The 19,688-nt window shown below is 41.6% G+C and overlaps 1 protein-coding gene across 5 annotated transcripts in view; it reads left to right on the forward strand.

Annotated features, from left to right (window-relative positions):
• LOC110990507 (uncharacterized) overlaps positions 1-19,688 on the forward strand; it is a 32,237-nt gene continuing 12,549 nt past the window's right edge. Inside the window, exons 1-4 of one of the 5 annotated variants that reach the window (XM_087141935.1) lie at positions 3,957-4,084; positions 16,747-16,836; positions 17,323-17,605; positions 19,025-19,161. In XM_087141935.1, coding sequence (XP_086998061.1) covers positions 19,051-19,161 — 111 coding nt within the window. In that variant the 5' untranslated portion in view covers positions 3,957-4,084; positions 16,747-16,836; positions 17,323-17,605; positions 19,025-19,050. Of the gene's footprint in view, positions 110-3,956; positions 4,085-4,940; positions 5,157-16,746; positions 16,837-17,322; positions 17,606-18,884; positions 19,162-19,688 lie in introns of those variants that run through there. The other 4 variants (XM_087141937.1, XM_087141930.1, XM_022255546.2 and 1 more) reach the window with 4 other exon arrangements.

Consider the following 19,688-nt stretch of genomic DNA (forward strand, 5'->3'; position numbering starts at 1 on the left):
TTCACGTTTCTCACAGCAGTTTGCTACCGAGTCTCGTCTCGTAATGTGTCGCTCTTTGTGACTTCCAGAACCGTTTATTTCTCTTACATGTCACAACCAGTGTTAGAAGGTATGTTATTTAACCCTATTATCATTCCTTGCCCTTAGGTATTTGTTATGATGGCCTTAGGGGGAGGTTTTCGTGACTTCTTTCTGCCCCTTTACGTTGAGCTTCGCCAGTGTTTGTACACACTATATTGGGTATGTATTGTTTCGTGGAACATTTTGAAGATTCGAGTGCCCCCTTTAGAGTTTTCTGAAGTAATTCTCTATGTTACTTGCCTTCGATTAGAAGTTGTAGATTCATGCAGTCTGTTATAATCCCGTATGGGAGAGTGATAATGGTTACATGTAGTTGGTTCCTTGCGGGACTATTTTGTTCAGTTTGGCGTGGAGGATTAAGTTGAGACAGACCATGTAGGCAGCACACGCTCGTGATCTGCGGCGGAGTGATGTTTTTGCAGGTGATTTGCCTTAGCGTAGTCTCTTTGCAGGCGTTTCCCGAAAATTGTGCTTTGGCGGTTTCGCACCATTTTTAGACTGAAAAATGTAGTTTTCCTTAGTTTTGAGAATTGTACTTAATGTTTACCAAACCCTCAACAGTGTGTACCCATCAAGTTCAATCAGTGTGTCTGGGTCGTTCTCCGTTACTTTGAGAGCTCTAAGTCACTCTATGCAGTGGGTTACCTTTAATATGGGCCATTTGGCTTTCGAAGTTCAGAATGCTATAAATGCCAATTCAGAAATTACAGAGGAAAGAAAAGACTGGATCAATCAAACTGCACCAAAGTGCAATAGTGCAATAACGTGTACGGTGCAGGGCTGGTGGCTTCGATTTCTTATACGAACAAGTACCCAAAGAAGTCGTTTCAAAGTCAAAAACTACCTTGAATAGCGCCCCCTCGTCTCGTTTAATCTTAATTGAACAATCCACTTTTTCTTAGGAAATCGGTGAAAGCTCATTGCTGGCAAAGATCTTCGTCTGTAATATTCGTACGATGATTGTGGGTGAGGAGTCTTAGAATACTGGTTTGGTACCTGACCGGAGGTGTCCCTCTCGTGATCCGCTTCGAAAGACGCAGTGGTTGCGTCACGGTGAATGCAGACTGGTCCTCGTCAGTTTATGCAGGGTCCACCGTTCGAAGAATGGCAATTGGCTCTGGTGCCACTAACTGCTCATGAGAATATGGGCTGAGGGTGGAGAAGGCTCCGTCTTGGTTACCCTCAAAATATCCAGGCGATTGTCGGGGCTGGAAGAAGTCTCGATAGTTCAAAGCAGAGCGAGTTGGCATTGAACTCAAAGAGCTGTCCCTCGCATACAGGACGAGATAGGAGTAGGTGAGAGGAGTCATGTGTACAAATGGTATTGCCTTGACCGGCTTTCCCTCCGACACATCTTGACAGGGTGCTAGTATTTCAGGTTCAGGAGGGATCTGCGGCGAAATGGTTACTGAAGGGGCTGTCTTGGGTTCAAAGGTCAAGACTGCACCCTATTTACCATCAGCTGCGGATGTGTCCTCAGAAGAGCTTGGTGGGGGCACAGCTGAAGAAGACACTGAATCAGCTGCCATCTCAGAGGGCTTAACTTTCCAATGGCAGTGTTGATTTCACAGTGATGTAGCACTTTCTCCACGCCCTTTGGGTCCCGATACAGACACATTGATGTTTTTATAACGTGATTGATATGTTATGCCTAATGTTTTCATAATATTCCACAAAAATGTTATGGCGACATTATGACATGTAAGGGAACGTTGGTGAAATGTCTTTGCAATCTTTAATTAGCATTAATATGTTAAAACCTCAAACTGATGTGATCATGGCCGTATTTTGAATGATGTTATAGCGACATGGTCTTGCAAACTTTTTTATGACATCTTTATGATTTTTTACGAAACGTATGGCAATGTTTTTACAAAGTACTACTTAAAAAATTCAAAATAAGGTTTCGTGACGTACCACTAAAAACTCAAAATAAGGTTTCGTGACGCTAGTTATCTGCCGATCTTCACTTTTGGTCTACCTCTCAATCAATGTGCAAGCCTCAATGCAATTTTAATCTCTCACTTGTTCCTGCAACAAATGAAAACAAGGCATAAAATCCACCATGGTATCCGTATATCGAAACGCCCAAGTTAACAGACAGGAGTAGTTAAGCGTGGATGACTGTTATGCTTTATACAACACTTGCTGTACGCCACAGCTTATGTACTTTTGTCTATGGATCGTATTTAGGTGTTCCTATATGACTTTCCTCCTTAATCAAAGTAAAGACGCGAAGAAACTTGTTGTATTGGATTACTTTCACTATTTTAGACAATTTGTATTGTGAAACTTTAAAGTATCAAATGCTAAAAGTTCAATACTAATTTCATGAGCGTACTCTAAAAAGCTATCTATTGAGTAAAACTGAAAACTTTGGTTAAAAAAATAACAGAATTGCAACAACACTTGATAACCACGCCAACTTAGGGTCAATATGTAAATTGAGGTCAAAACAACATTGTAATGATATATTTACAACATAGTACATTGTGATAGCGTCATTACAATGACATGCGAACACTGTCATACAACATCAACCAACAGTCACAATATTCATGTTAAGCACAGTATTTTGAAACACCCCTTACAGTTAAATATTAATAATATTTTCATTGCATCTAATTGAAAATTGATTTTATTTTTAACAAAGTTATTTTCCCCAAAGTTTCGAACGTTATTGCGTGATTCGTAAGCACTTTTGACCCTTCCATTGACCCAAACGTCGATGGAAATACATTTATCAGCATGTTTGACTTTTTTAAATTTATTCAATGTCACATCTAAAATTAGTGTGATTCCGAAACATCATCGAAACATGTCAGAAACAAAACGACAATGTTAACATGATATTTTGAGAACATCAATATGCTCCGTTTATCCTCTTTTTCAAATATGTCTCAAACATCAATTTCCGATTTTGTAATAAAAAACTATGATGTATGTTCAACGCATTTAAACGTCAGCGGTAGTTCAGCTTAATGAAACCTCCATGAAATGTTTTAAGAACGTTACAAAAATAGCATAATATTTGTACGATACTTTCTGATTACGATACCTACAGTTTTACAAGTACGTTAGTCAACCTCCTTCTAATTTTAACTTGAAACTATCGATAAAATGTTGTTTACTATGATGTTTTAAAAATATTGAATCTTGTGAAATATATATATTAAATAAGGGAGTTTGAAATATTAATAGGTGTTGTTGAAGTGAATTACTTAAACGTAAGTTTATGTTCTGTTGATTCAAACATTAATAACATCTTTTGAAAATGTTATCAACACCAGCACGTCACATTTCCTTGATATTTACTCAGCATATTGGCCAAAGCAATACAAGTATATTGAATTTGCATCATTCAAGCATTTCAGTACCACTATCATAATGTTTAATTTAAATACTGCTGAGAAAATATCACATCCCTTCAACACATTTCACAAACTAACCCATTTCAAAGAAGCGTTTGTGATGCTTTCATCTATTCAAAGATTTATAAATTATTTTAAGAATATAATTTTCACTACATCATACGTCATAATAACAGATTTTAAACATCTTATTGTGGTGTTTGCTAATTGTTAAGTGCTGTAGTCACATGAGGGCGCTATTCATGTTGTCCATGAATCGCTCGGTACGTTGCCGTGTAGTGATCTTGGTGTTTTGGACATGCTATGCGGACACGAGAGATAGTGCCAGGTTTAATAATGCATTCATTTATAAAATGTTAATGGCTTGGTTATGTGAGTTACAGATAAATGCAAATGGTTAGATATTTAATAGTCCAGATCGATTAATAGAGGGATTAAGTTGCAATCAGTTAAGCCCCGGTGCCCGTGAATATACGTGTAAATTGGTCGCGCCACAACCTTGGATCTCTTCCAATACTTCTAGAAACTTTGTAGTCGTCAGGTTCAGGGCCTGGAATGGTCCTGTAGATTTGCTGAATTGTACCAGCAGGGTTGGGGGCCCTAAGTTAGGGGCAGATTGGCTACATCGACTGGTGAGTTACATGTATATAGCGAGTTATATAATAGCTAATATAAGGTCATAAAAGTGGCTGTATGTAGCAGGGTGCAAGTTGAATGTCAAATTTGCAATGTGGTGTGCACGTACGTGTACCTCCACCTTTGTTATTGTACATATACATGTACAATATATTAGGCATGACCTTGGAAATCCACAGCATGTACATGTTACATCTTAAGTTACATGTAGCACCAGCTGTGCCTGTCTCCGACAATTGATGGAATTATATTCAACACGTTCTTGTACTGGCATGTCTTTCAAGTTTTATTTACTTCTGACCTCTGGTTAAAAGCAGAAGTTCCCACTTCGAATGCCGTAAGAACTACAGGTAAACAAATACAGAAAATATGCATGTCAGAAAACACATCAACACAACAATTAGTAAGCCCTAGTACATGTCATGTGAAGATACATGTGACTGGTCCAAATTGCAAACCTGAAGATATTGTCAAACTCGGGAACAAATCCTTACTATTTCCGTCCAAACTGCATTTACATGTATTAATAATTTGTACTCACATGCATAATATTCAAGTAATGAGATGATTAGATGAGTTAAGTTGCGATACAATAAACATCTGAAAGTTTATCACGCAGCTAACGTTGACACATTCGGTTTTTATAAAACTAGCTAGAAACATGTAGTGTACAGTACACGTAACGGTAAGACTACAAGTATATGTAGGCCATATATGCTATACATGAACCAAAGTAATACACGCTTACCACTGTGCCGTTTATCGAAGACAGACCCAAAAAATTCTTCTTTACTTCAGTATATAATGGATGTTCAAAAACTGCAGATCTAGAATGTACTTATTCGTTTATAGATATCACCTTCTGGGAATAGATCAGAGCGAGGTGGACAGAAAGTCTGTATGCTGATGCTGGCAATCGATCACATGGACGGCGGCCCGCTAAAATGTTATACATTGCATCGTGAACTTTACGACCGTAGTATGGCATGCCCAAAGTCACTAAAAAGGGATAAAGTATGGAGCGTCGACGGTTACACCAGCAATACTCTTCAATGATCATGGAAACTGGTATTTAATTTACATTTAATTTAATTTATAGAACCAAAGATTCATGTTTGTTTAAATTAATAATTTTGTTTGGCAGGTCTTTTCATGAGCCAAGGAGATCTCCAATAAACCAAAATTTGAGAGTGACACAGGAACCCCAGAATTTGGCCTCACCGCCTCACTTTCTCCCGTCACCGGGAATTACACTACATTATTAAGAACTGCGATAATCAATTTGAGGCAAAATAAGTTGCAGCTTCAAATAATTTATCACCGCGGGACATTGGAGGCCCTTGTCACTAAGTGGGTCAGTAGTGTTCACTTGCAGTTGCTGGCACGGTGATTTAATGCCTCGAACTAGTTAATGACGTGACCTTAAAATGTTAGTAGCTCTAGAGAGAGTTACTCCCGGTCACTTTTGCCTGAGCAGCAAGGCGTTTGGTTGGAGAAGAAAAAATCTGTCTATTTTGCAAAAGCAACCCTCTTCCACCCCGTTCAGTGCCACCACCTGTCAGCCGTAGCTTACTTTGATACCTTGTTTGTTGCCTTGCAAAAAATGTTTATGCGCATTCCGTTGGTAGTCCACTTTGCCGATTCTAAAGAAATTGACAGTGATCCGGTAAATCCTGTACTCAGTTGCCAGTTTTACGGAGCCAGAAGGGAATCCCCCCTTTTTTTCCTTAATGGTTTTGGGGGGGTCGCCTTTCTAAGAATTGGCAAAGTCGCTGACTTAGGTGGTTGTTTGGCGTGAATTTTATTCAGGGACCGCAAATTGACCTCGGTTTTAAGGCACTGTATTCTTATTTACGACACTTATGGGAATGTGCCAAAAGGAAAGGCCTGACCCCTTCCTTTGTTGGGGGAGGCACTAGATTATTAAGGGCCAAATTAAGAAAAGCCATTTCGTACTCACCAATTTCTGTCGTTTGACATAAATAGCTGTAAGTGGTTGTTGAAAATGCTCATTAATCGCCCGTTATTCCAGCAACCCAGTGTAAGCCCAAGTCGGGCCGCACCTCGTGGAAATTGCTGTCTGATCCCAGCGTTTGGTGGTTGGCCCAAAGTTATTGTATGCTGGAGTAAATCCTTTTTAATTTGTTCATGAAAGTTGGGTAATTTTGCCATCTGCCAGATGTAATTGCTGTTTGAATTTGCGTATCGAAGGCTTTGTACCGCGCAGGTACATTCCAAAATTAATTTACCGCTCCATGTGCTTTGGCGGAAACAAATGCTGACATGATAATTGGTTTTCATACATTTTTGCTGATAGCTCTATGTATTTGTTGATATGAGTTGCTGTTCCGCGTCACCAGGCTCGGGCGGGAACAGTCTCTGTAATTTTTGCTCAATATCTACACTTTGCCCGAAACGCAATGTAAGATATACTTGCAGTTCCGCGTCACCCGCTTCGGGCGGGAACTATTTCCATATATTGCTGAGTAGCTATACTTTGATCGTGCGCAATGTAATTTTTTGCGGCTCCGCGTCCCCAGCTTCGAGCGCGGCGGGAACAACCTGAACTGTGTCAAGTTAAATAAACGGCTGCTCAGGCCAATCGACAAAAGTTAGAATGCGAGTGTCCACCTGTCCCTAAGTTCAGTTCTCTGGTCGTGTGCATGCGGGGATAAATACACGTGCAGGTAGCATTCCCAAAGCATAGGCGAACTTTATAAATTCTACATAATGTCGTAAAAATATAACTGTAGCAATATTTGTCTTTCGCTGCAAAACTGTTTCAAATATTTCTCAAAAATAATTATGTAACTTCAATTTAATATGTCAGATAAAACATCAAATTGGGTCATTTGCATAACGTTATTACAACGTTTCTCTCTTCACATGTCATAATGTTTCTATGCTGCAATTAAGATGTCATTTTAAAATGTTTTGTTGCAACATCGGCGCGACCTTCAAAAGTGTTGTCACAACATTATGTGTTAACTCTGTAGACTGGTTGTTGTGGGGACGGTCGGTCCACTACCCGTATAAGGGTTTGCCTCCCAGAGGTCCTGAATCTTCGCTCTTCCCCCTGTTTCCTGTCACCACGGTTAACAGGTGCCTCGAAGATGTGGTTATCTTGGCGAACTTGACGCTTAGCAGTGTTGGTGTCAATTTTTGTCAATGCAGTCATGTGAGCATGCTCCATCTGGTTGGGAGTTTCACTATGAGGCTGTTTGTGACTCACCCCAAGCAGGAGGTGTTGAGGAAGCCGGAACCTCCTTCCCGTCATTAAATAGGTCAGCTCGTATCCAGTGCTGGCATGGACCATATTGTTACAGAGTGTGACAAGATGCGGCACACTTTCAGTTCATCTGGCCTTGCGGTGTTCTGGGAGAGTGACAAGCAGGTTATGCAGTGTGCGGTTAAAACGTTTGCAGTGACCGTTACCTTGGGGGCCCGTATGGGGTAGTGTGTGAGTGGCCGACACCGTGTAGCTTGTGTGGTTTTGTACGGCCTTTGCTTCAAAGCACCACCCATTGTCGGAATGGATACGTAGAGGAGCACCAAACAGGAGGAAGACGTGTTTAACAAGCATTTTAGCCATTGTAACTGCCTTTTGGTCCTACAGATGGTATGACCCATGAATACTTCCTAAACACATCTGTGCTGACCAACACATTTTCAAAACCATCGCTCGAGGCCTCCAACACAGAAAAATCAATTGTGGTGATTCTCTGATAGGGGTTGAATGGTGTAGTTACATGAGGTCGCAATTCATGTTGTCCATGAATAGCCCGGTTACCCGTGTAGCAATCTTAGTTTTGTGGGCATGTTATTCGGGCACGACAAATAGTTTTAGGTTTAATGTTGCATTCATTTATAAAATGTTAATGGTTTGGATTTGGGAACTGTGGGTAAATGCAAATGTGCAGATATTTAATACTTCAATAGTCCAGACCACCTAATAGAGGGATTAAGCTGCAATTGGTTAAGTTTCCTGTGCCGGTGGATATGCATGTTAATTGGTCGTTCGCGCCACAACCTTGGATCTTGTCCAAAATCTTTTTGACAACCTTGTGTTGATCAGTGTTCAGGGCCTGGAATGGTCCTGCAAATCTGCTGAATTGCGGGCTGGGAGTCCCTAGGCTAGGGGTAGGTTAGCTACATCGGCTGGTGAGTTATACTGTAGCGTTTTCCCCCTTGTAAAAATAAGAACACTTGCATCTACAGTAGATCCCATGTACATGTTTTTCCAGCAGTAGATTAGGAGCCTTTAACTTTTGACCCTGTAATGTCAAGCCTCCTAATTGATTTAAGAGCACTCCTACACAAGGACCCACTTTTATTGCTTTGGCCTTCTTACCACATTCCTCTGGCAGACTTCTGGTCTAGGATTTATCACTTTATAATTAGATTTTAGTTAGATTTACCCTTGTTCTTCCAACCTGTGTTCCCAACCCTATTTTCACCACTTGGTCATTTTTAGCCAGTCTCATCACAACCACTCTCCAAGCAACATCTCTACGCGCAGTACTCCCACTCTCTCTTGTACAAGCTGTAAAATAGTTTAGAATAAAAGTTCCTTTCTTAAAAGTTAGTACCTGTTGTCAACATTGTTCCTTCTTATACAACACTACTAAAATACATGTGTAGCTATTTTAAGGTCATACGAGTGGAGGCTGATGGAGGGTGAAAGTTGCATGTTAAATTTGCAATGTGGGGTGCACGTACGTGTACCTTCAACTTTATTATTGTACATTAACAATGTATTATGACCTCAAAAGTACAGTCCGCAGCGTGTACTTGTTAAGTTGATAACATGTAGCCCCAGCATACTCTGCATTAATCATGGAAATCGGTAGCTTAGTTTAATTTATGGAACCAAAGATTCATGTTTGTTCAAATTAATAATTTCGTATTGGCAAGTCTTTTATTGGGTGGAGAATTAAATCAAATAAACCAGGCTCGAGAGTGACATGGGAACCCCAATTTGGCCTAACCGCCTCATTCCTTACCCGTCACCGTACAGATGGTGACACAGATGGGGTGTGTCCAAGCTGAATCCTTCTCTACTGGCGTTGGTGTGAAGACTACCACAAGTCGTGGCTGCTGATGCTAGGCCTGTTAGTTGATCCGCTGTGTACGTGGCGTGTTGGCCCAAGAAGTGAGTTGCGTTCCGGGTGCATGACTACATGAACTGCAACAACTGAAGTGCAGTGCTGCGTACAAGTGCTGTGAGCAGTTCTAGGATCCTGCTGTTGGCTGTGGATCGTTGGGAATAAGACTGGACTCTAGAGCTGTTGCAGTGGCGGTAGGGTCAAGTGGCCGGTTTAGCTTGAGCTACGTCATAAAAGTTACCATTTATTGTTTATAGAGGGAGTTTGTTCTCAGCCTTTGATACTCTAATTGGATTTTATAGTATATTTATGTTGTGTACATGTAGGAGTAGGATATATCATTGTTATCAGTAGACAGATGTACTTGTACGTGCGTGTACGTTATTGTTGAATGTACCGTATTTAATGTAAGACCAGTCGATGTAGTTGTTCACTAGGGGAATATCAAGCAAGGGTTTTATGAACAATGGATTGGTGAACCAAACTGCTTTAGTGGATTGTTGGTAAAAGATCCCCTTTGTGATGTAAGAGGGCATAGGTGCCCTGTTTTGTTGGGCTGTAATGTATAGTACTTGCTTAGGGACCTCAAAGTTAATCCAGACGTAAAGATGCAGAGGCATGGAATGTCGCTCTTCAGTGGTACCGTGTAGCTAAAGAGCCGATACCAACGACAGTGGTAGAGACTGATCACAATGTAGGGAGACAGGTAGCTGTGTGTACAGGCAGGAAGCCCACAATCATATCTCCAAGGCGGATGCAAGCTATCAAGTGTCAAATAAGGCCCCTGCAAATGTTTTCCGAAACAAAGTAGTGATTGTAAACGGATTACCATCAGGCCTAGTGACCTCAGTAGACAGGCAGTCAGATGGAGTAAGTAGTTTGAGCTGTCAGTATACTGGTGGCTAATTTGGGTGCAAGGGCATTGGTGTTACCCCCATATACTAGGTTCGGCTCTGTACGGGAGGTGGCTGTAGGCACACAAGTTAGGGTGGAATCTGGTCAAGATGGCATAGCAGTGTCTGTTAATCATGTTTTAACAGAACAGATAAGTGAGGTGCAGCATCCCGAATCAGAGAACCAGGTTGAACAGGAAGCTGAGCCTTTTTCTGAAACATTCAAATTTTCTGATGGTAACATCTACAGGTTGCCTCCTGGGTTGAATCTAAGCTCAAGTTCCTTGAATGAGGAGCTGAAGGAACAATTGGCAAGGCTTACTCAAAATCATGATGGCGTTTTCTCCAAAGGTCCCTTTGATGTAGGCTGTTGTAAAGGTATTCCCCACAAACTTGGAACAGTAGATGAGAAAGTAGTTAATGAAACATATCGAAGAATACCACCTCACAAAATTCAGGAAGGTAAGGACACGGTTCAAAACTTGCTTGATCAGGACATCATTCGGAGGAATAGGAGCTCTTATGCTAGTCCAATTGGGCTTGTCAAAAAGCGTGATGGGTCATTGCGCATGTGCGTAGATTTTAGGAAGCTTAATTTAATTCCAAAACCATAAGAGATTTCTTCCCTTTGCCTCGCATCGAGGAGTCCTTGGAGACTCTGCGTTGTAGCAGGTATTTTGCCTCGTTAGATTTGGCACATGGGTACCATCAGGTAGCAATGGAAGCGGGGTCAGTTGGGAAAACTGCATTTAGGTTACCAATTGGTGTGTATGCGTTCACATGAATTCCATTTGGTTTAGCGAATGCGCCGGGGACTTTTCAACGGGTCATGGAGATGTTTCTAGGACACATTAATTTGTCAAGATTGCTCATCTCTTTAGATAACATACTAGTCATTTCTTCTTCCGTGGAAGAACATTTTGACTGCCTCGATAAAGTGATTTCTAGGTTTGAGGAATTTGGCCTTAAGATCAAGGGGAAGAAATGCTCTCTCTTCCGTGACCTGGTTTTGTATTTGGGGCATGTCATTAACTCTCAGGGTATCTCAGTGAATAATGACAAGATTCGATGTGTTAGGGACTGGCCTCCACCACTAGCAGCTGAGTACCTTAGATCATTCTTGGGTTTGGCTGGCTACTACCGCCGTTTTGTGAAAGGGTTCTCGCAGATTGCATCTCCGCTTCATGCACTGTTTCCCCCAGCGACTAAGGGGGAAAATGCAAAACGTGTACGAGTATTCAAATGGAATGAAGAGGCACAGGTTGCATTTGATCAGTTTAAGCAGGCATCGGTGAACGCTCCTGTTCTGGCATACCCTGATTTTACTCGCCCGTTTGTGCTTGAAGTATATGACTCCCTATTAGAGGGCTTGGAGCCTGTTTGGTTCAAGAGGATGCGGAAGGGCGGAAACACCCTGTTGCGTATGCCAGCAAGGGGTTGTGCAAAGAAGAGATCAAGTATCCTAATTACAGTTCATTTAAGATCGAACTTTTGGCCCTTAAATCGGCTGCTGTGGACAAATTCAGAGATTCAGAGATTAATTGGAGTACCTTTCACGGTTTTAACGGATAACAACCCTCTTTAACACATTCAGATTGCTAAGTTGGGTGTTTGTGAATCACGATGGGTGGTGCAACTCTCAGCCTTCAACTTTGAAATAAAGTTTCGTTCTGGTGCTAGCAACTGGTGCGCAGATGCGCTTAGCCGTTACCCTGGGCATTGTTCGGCAGAAGAGGTAGAGGAGTTAATGTAGCATAATACAGCAACCAGAAAGGTCCCTTTGCATGTGGGTGTATATGAAGTACGTTCCTTGGAGGCAGATGAGCAAGAGGTGATGGCTGGTCCCCCGGGTGTGTTTCCTTCCTGGTCCCCTAGGCAGCTTGCAGATTTGCAAAAGGCGGACCCAGTACTGGAAGTAATTTGGAACCGTTGGAGGCAGCACTAGTGTCCTGGTGAGGCTGCTCACGCACAACAGGGTGACCCTCCTGCATTGAAGTAATGGGTTTGGCAGTGGTCAAGGTTTGTTGAGCGGGACGGGGCTTTTTGTCGACGAGTGGAAGACCCGTTGCTCTTGGGAATTGTTTCAGGTTCTTTTGCCTGTCAGTCTCCAGCAAAGGGCTTTTGAAGGCCGTCATGAGAGTTGGGGGCATGAGGTGTTGTGCGGACCTGCTCACTTCTTATGAGGCGTGTGTACAGGCCAAAAAATGGTTGCTGCGGTTCGTAAGCCTATTGGGAAGTGCCAGCAATGTATCCTTGCAAAGGCGTCACAGCCTGTTCCTAGATTTCCTATACATCATTTGCCAGCATTCCGACCTCTAGAATTTTAGCGATAGATTTTGTTAAGATTGACAGGGGGCGCGGTGGGTTTGAGGATGTGTTAGTTATGACTGATGTTTATTCTGAATTTGTACAGGCAGTGCCATGCAAGGATGAATGCGCAGAAACAGTTGCAAAAGCACTGCGAGATCACTGGTTTTCAAGGTTCGGCATACAAATCGGCTCCATAGTGACCAAGGGCGCAACTTTGAGCGGGATGTTGTAGAGATATTTTGCTTATTTCATTCCCTTTTACTTTCATGGCCTAAGGCAAAAATGACAGTACTTAGCATTAGAATCATACTTAAATTTATTTCACATCAACATTGAACATGAAATTATAAATATACGAAAATATACATCAACAGGAAAATTACAATTTAACGGAAAAATGACAGTAAATTGTTTGATTTAAACAAGTAAACCCATGGGGTGCAAGTAGCACACGTTTCTGATAAATACGTGCAAGTGGTGGTCGGTAGTTTGTGTGTGTTAGAGGACTTATTCACAACTTTGCCAGAAATCCCATTTTGGGAGATGAGGATGGCATATGCCACTGTACAAACTTGTGAAGAAAGGAGACTGGAAGTCGTTTTACTCATCACCCCATTAAGTAATACATTATTAACTCTGGGGCATCCACACCCCAAAACGAAGACTGTTGTCATCACGTGGAGATTCTCATCACCGGTCAGTTCCTGGTCATGCCTGAACCTGTACGACTGTTTTATGGTAGCTAATACATCCCTTGGGTCCCATCTTACTTAATTTCATTATGCCGCTGTGGAAGTATAACTAGGTCACAACACAAACAGCCGTGACCAGTCAGGCCAAGCCACGCCCCCAAAATCACACCCTTAATTCATGAGGTGATTTTGTCTCCAGGTTTCCGGTAATGCCTGAACCTGTGCGAATGTTTTATGGAAGTTAATATATCCCTGAGGTCCCCTCTAGCTACATTTCATTGTTCTGCTGTGGAAGTAAGCGTAGTAGTAATACCGGGTCACAACCGAAACAGCCGACCAGTCAGAACATGTCTGTATCCAAAGAAATCCAGTTCCTGATTGAGTATATGGCCTCCTTTAAGTGACTGATCTTTCAAGAAGTTTAGCTCGGCAGGGGTTGGGGTTTCGCCAATGGGAGAGGACAGGCTTATGGGGTATGCCTGGGGTGAGGATTACAAGAAATCTCCACCAAGTTGGCCCTTTGAGAAAAAAAGTTATGACCATAGTTATTTGGTGATATTTGTCGATCTCCATTATCGCACTGTTGAGCAAAGGGATTATTAAAAAAGTGTAAATCAAATCCACAAACAGACGATTACATACGTTCAGGAAAAAAATAATCAATAACGAACGAAGTAGGGGCTATTCGGCAGCGTTATCAGTCATCGAGTTTCAATTCCTGGGTACAGTATTCGGTTAAATTTACCACTTATAGAAACTCGTAATACATGTACCATGAACTTACATCCTTCTCGGGGTGAGAAGTGCCCAGTGCACGCAGTGATGGGGATAACGGATATGCTGGGTTTTCTGGGGGCTTACAGAGTCATATCGAGGAAGGATAAGGAATGGCAAACAATCCTTATTGTACATCCTAAATCGATATTTTTATTAGCAATGAAGTTCTGAAGCAAACATCGCTGGGAATCATAATTATGGTAAGTGATAATGTATGGAATAAGGGCGTCGCCCCTAAGGAATACCAGATTATTTTGGCGTCCCCTGGATCACTTCTGCACACTTAGAAACCCTTTTTCAACGTAGGCTACAGAAATAAATTGGAGGCAAAATTAATCCTCGGAAATGTAGTTGCTATTTATGAAACAAAACGTACTTATAAGAGGTGGCTACAGCTCTGAGTTGGTCAAGAGCGTGGATGCAACTGAATTTAAAAAAACGCTCCACGCCCGCGCCCGACTACGTGCAAACGGCCAACCGAAGACAATACGTAACTGCATACTTAACATACCAACAGTTAAGACTGGATTATATGGGGACTATCATGTAAATTGTGAATCCAAATAACGAAAGTATTGAGTCAAGGAAAAATATTACGCAACAGAGTAAAAGGTATAGCGGTGACGATAACAGCTTTTGATCTTTCCTACATCAGAATTCAGGTTTGCCCTTGTTGAAAATAAAAAGAAATAATGGTTAACTAGAGCGGGGTTGGAAGTTGAAACCCCCCCCCCGAAAAAAGAGCTGGCGGTGGACCGAACTGCTTTACCTCTCTTCACAAGCTAATGCATAATGTGCAGAACGTATTCCAGCTGCCATCGGTAATAAGCGTCATGTTCACTGATTAATAACACTCTCCCAGGACACAACATACATTTAACTACCTGAGGGAGTGCTGCGCCTAAGCGATAATATCCAATTGGGTAAGATTTAGTAACTCCTTTATTGCTCTGTCAAACTGTTCATACTTGCAATGGGAGCATGCAAAATTAGTGAACGTAACGATATCTCCATAAATTATACGTACATGTACGTCGTGCGTGTGCCTTGGGAATACAACCATATTATTTCGACCGTACATCTCATGTGGCAGAGGGTGCACTTTATGTATGCTAGAGGGCGTGCTTTGTGTGCGCGATGCAGCCCATTGTGGCGCGTTAGCAGGCCGATTGTATCGATCGTAATCACGTTAGGGAACTGCAAAGAATTGCACGATATGCAGGGTTCAAAAATATAATTTGGGCTGAGTAAAGCAAACGTGTTTCTGTCACCATTGGTCATATGAAGTGGTTTTAATAGATCTTAAAATGAAGTAGTTTGTGGAGTTATTTCTTTAATTCAAGGAGCTTAACTGAAACCAGACTCATCTCTATGACCCGATATTAATTTAATGCTTGGCTCGTCTCAGGTGCAGGCTACCTACCGGTCTCATTAAAATTAAAGTTCATACATTATTGCCAGGGACTCAGTACTGGAATTCATCACTTTTACGTTCACGTTCCCTTGTCAATGCAGCCTACCAGTCCAACTCTAACAAAGGAGGGCTACTTGAGAGGGAGGGGCTGATCTACCAATCTTTATCAACGCACCGTTGTATGTGGAAACCCATGTGTCAAACCCAGTGCTGGTATTGAGACGGAATAAAACTGTAATCAAACGACAAAATTCTGTCCTGTTGTTTTATGATTGTATGAGTTTGATACAGCCCAGAATAACAGTCTTACACATATAGACAAGATTAAAGAAGCCCCATGTAGTTGTTGACAACATTTTAAATAAATATAATTTCTTGAAAGTTTCAATTAATAACTGTTATGCTTGTGGGCTTGAGGAGCCATTGAAAACTTCCAGTCGCCTACTTCCTTCACAGTCTCACTACATTGGGCTAGTAAAAGTTGTTAATTGTCAGTCCTTAAATCTCTGTAACCTGTTCATAATGGGATGGAATGAGCACATCAAACTTCATAATTAAGGTTGAGTTTCAGAAGAAGCACAAGTTTGCGGCTCCGAGTTGTACACTGAGAACCCTGTTGCTCATGGCACTGTTCTGTATGCGTTCTTTCATCCACCTCTCATCATCCAGGTGGTAAGGAACATTGTAAATAATTTCGAGGCAGTTATATGGCCTAGTCATGGCACAGTGAAATAGAATAAGCTTGAACAGCGAAGTATGCTACAAGAGGTAACAGGATCACATTGAGTTGTTTCGAGGCTGTTCAACTTTAAAATCTGTGTGCTTTTAACCCCACATGACAGCAGTTCCGTATTATATGGCTTTTCATAGACTGCTCAATCAGGCTAGTCATCACATTTCATCCATTAAACCACTGTTGTCTCACCGACTGGCAATTTAACAAGATGAAAATTTGTGGGCATTATTAAGACATACCTACATATTGTTTGCCTAAATGACTTTGTTACTACCCCCTCCATGCCCCCCAAATGTAATTTAGGCAGAGAACATCGAAATCTAACAAAACATGCAAAAGTCATGTAAATCGGAAATGAAATGTACGGTATGATCCCATAATTGACAAAGTCAAAAGGGGAACATGAACATTTATAAACCACAGACCAATTTAAAATTACCATACAAACGGGCAATTTTACTGAAGTTTATTTATATTTTTCGATTACATAATCATGGCGTCTTGTCACACATGTCAAGACATGAAGTCATTTAACTTAAGTCTTCATACAAGTACTCAAGTTAGCAATGAAAAGGAACCCCCCCCCGTGTGTGCACGTATAGAGTTTCCTATTGCCATTACCAGAGACATAACCATTGTTGTACATGCCTAGGCATAGGCCCTAACAGGAATTTGAAGAAAACAAACCGTCAAACGTCTCCTTGTACCTTGTGTGCCATTGTGTCCTACAGGTACCTATCCTACCACTCCATCATTCGAAGGTTTTGGAGGCCAAGTCAAAGGGTACAGATACTTTGTGAGTCATTGTTGCCAAGGAAATGGTAAGATTTCGTAGAATTTTACTGACGACATTGATATTCCACTGTCGGCACGGCACAGTTGACGAGCGAAGTAAGCGAACAAGCTAAATAGCACAGCACTTCGGACGCCCCCAACGTTAAGCGTTGGCCAGTCTTTTTATGACAGTAATGTTTGGCTAGAATTTTGTTGTGCAAATTACAGTTTGTTTTGCAAATTACGCTTTTGTTTTGCCACTCGCAATTTGGTTTTTAAAATTTTTTTTTCTTCTTTTCAAACAATAAGAGTGGTTTGTATTGTCATGTTGGTAGTAGATTTCTCTTGATGATGATGATACGTGTAAATAAATGCGGGTCTATATTTTTGTGTGAGGTTCCATTGTCAACCCACCAAATGCGCCCTATCTCAGGGTTAACCCATGTTGAAGCTTGTGGGAAAAATACTAAGTTTATCGGATGAGCACTTTTTTGTCAGACAGTAACAATCTGCAAATGATTTTTCCATCAAAGATGTCCAAGATTTCAAACTACCAGTGCAAAGAGAAGAAATCACTGCTGTCAAAAATAAATTCACAACAGCACCTTCAGCATGCGGATGTGAGATGGAACTTGAAGCAATATGCAGGGACCTCCTTCATGCCCACGACAGAACAGTGCCATTATCATTTCAGGAAGCGGTGCAGTTGTTTAAATGGCTGGTGCTGCAAATAGTGCCTTGAAGATGCATTGTGTCAGGACTGTCCAGGGTATTTTGCTCCATTTTGAGAACAGGCTCCGACTTCTGTTTTTTGTGGTATGAAAACAATTTTGAAGGTTTTGAGGGATTTTTCAAACTTTTCAACCAAAACGAGTACAATTGTTTTAAAATGGACTGAATCAAAAGTCACAGAACGTAACAAAATGAGCCTTAAGTTTTACGCAGCGATCAATGTCACAGGACGAAATAAAGAAGTCACAATCATTACTTTTCAATAGTGTGTATGCATAGTCAGTAAAGATGGCATCCCTATGCAGAAACCACTCATGCACATCATTTTGACAAAACAGGTGTTCACTTTGTCATTGGTTGTTTAAAATGTTGTCCATTTATGGGTCATTTTTTGCTTGGTGGAGAGTGCTTTTGTGTGTGACTTTTTATTCGGTAACCAAGTTGCTGTGCATGTCAATTTCTTCTTTCTTTTTAAGATAAACACTTGCTTTGGGGCATGTGATTAGTAAGGGGTATTGCAGCATACCTATGTTTCTTTTGCTGTCCAGTGTATATCCGAGCTTGATGTTGATCGATTACTTTCGGGGTCCGCCTGTCCGAGTCAAAAGCCAGTTTACTGGCTTCTGGCTGTAGTGGGAATAAGTACGCATGCGCACAAACTAAGTGAGGCGGGCATGAACATACGCTGACGCGAGGCATTGGTCAAGTGTCGGCAAGAATCTTGAGCAGTTGAACACCACATTTCTTCACGATTAGACAGCATAAAACCTCTACCCAGTTCGAATCCGTCCTGTTCAATATCTGCTCTTCTACGGCAAATGAAAGCAGTGTGGCAGCCTTAGAGTACACCACCACCACGTCTTTATTTCCGGAAGATGGTGTAACTTGGGATGTTGATCTCAGTATCTAACACAGCCTCGGTTAGCCAAGTCTCAGTCACAGCAAGGAAAGTAAACATACCACTTGGCTGAAGGTGGGGGAATTAATGAGCTGTGCAGGACATCAAAATTATTTTTGAAACTTCTCATTGGTCTAAACATGCAGCTGTTACCTATGTTTAAGCTTAAGATGTCTGTGATCTTGTCATTGACGTTAGCACGAGCAGTTTCTTTCGAGTATATCGAGTAATGATACATCCTAAAGAAAGAGTTGAACTAACGTGTCAAACGTGGAATGAAATACGTGGGAACTTCTTGTTTATAAAAACACATGTCCTGTTGCATTGAACAGACACACAGATTAAGCGCTACTATCTGCTCAAAATGTGACCTAGAAAATTTGTTTCAGTTATTTATCTAAAAAGGAGGGCATTTCTAAGATAACAGTCGAAGGCATTAATTGTTTCATCTTGTTTATTCTTAAGGTACACAGCACGTTGGACAGATATGAAGGAATTAGAGAACACATAAATACGCTGCAAAATATTTTGACTAATCATTCAAAAGTTGCTCTGGTAAAGACTGGTGGGATAAACTTTGTAGGCTTTCACCTGTCTGTTAAAAGAGCTCAATTCAATCTTCCAACCGACGATGAAGCTTCTTCTGCTGTGTCTGTGTGTTGTTCTGGCTCACGCTCGACTGGCTCCTCTCCTTACGACCAACGGGCGTGCCGTACCCGACAGCTGGATCATAGAAGTCAAGGTAGGTTTCGAAAGAACCATGCACATATAATTCGCCTTGAGCAGAGGCACCCTCTCATGGGTTGAAAAGAGCCATATTGGTCGCAAGTGTTAATTTTGTTGGTAGCGATACAATCGTAACGCGTGCATTTCATATGGTTGTTCGTGAACCAACGAATTTCAGCTCCGACCAAAGGAGCCTCAGTTGCTATAACATTGGTCCAGCTTGCTAATAACAGCTTGCGTTGAAGGGCCTGATCAACCGACGCGTGGTATGCTGGTTGGGAGAGTGCACGTTCCTCATTTCGTCATACGAGGTTATTTAAAATAAAAGGTGCCATCGTTGGGATTGATTCATTGGCGTCACTAAGGCTAAATGTTCGGGGGCACCTGGGGGTGCACACAACAATTTTCAAGGGGGCATCACAAGAAAATAAGCTGCACCTGCATAGCTATATATATAAACTCAACGGAGATTATTCAGAGATTTCATGGGGGGTACCGGGGGCAAGGGCATCCGCTTGGGGAAACGTGCCCCCGTAGCCCTAA

The sequence above is a fragment of the Acanthaster planci genome, linkage group LG01 (assembly GCF_054643075.1).
Source record: "Acanthaster planci isolate LZ-2023a linkage group LG01, COTS_SCS, whole genome shotgun sequence".
In the NCBI taxonomy this organism is placed as follows: Eukaryota; Metazoa; Echinodermata; class Asteroidea; order Valvatida; family Acanthasteridae; genus Acanthaster; species Acanthaster planci.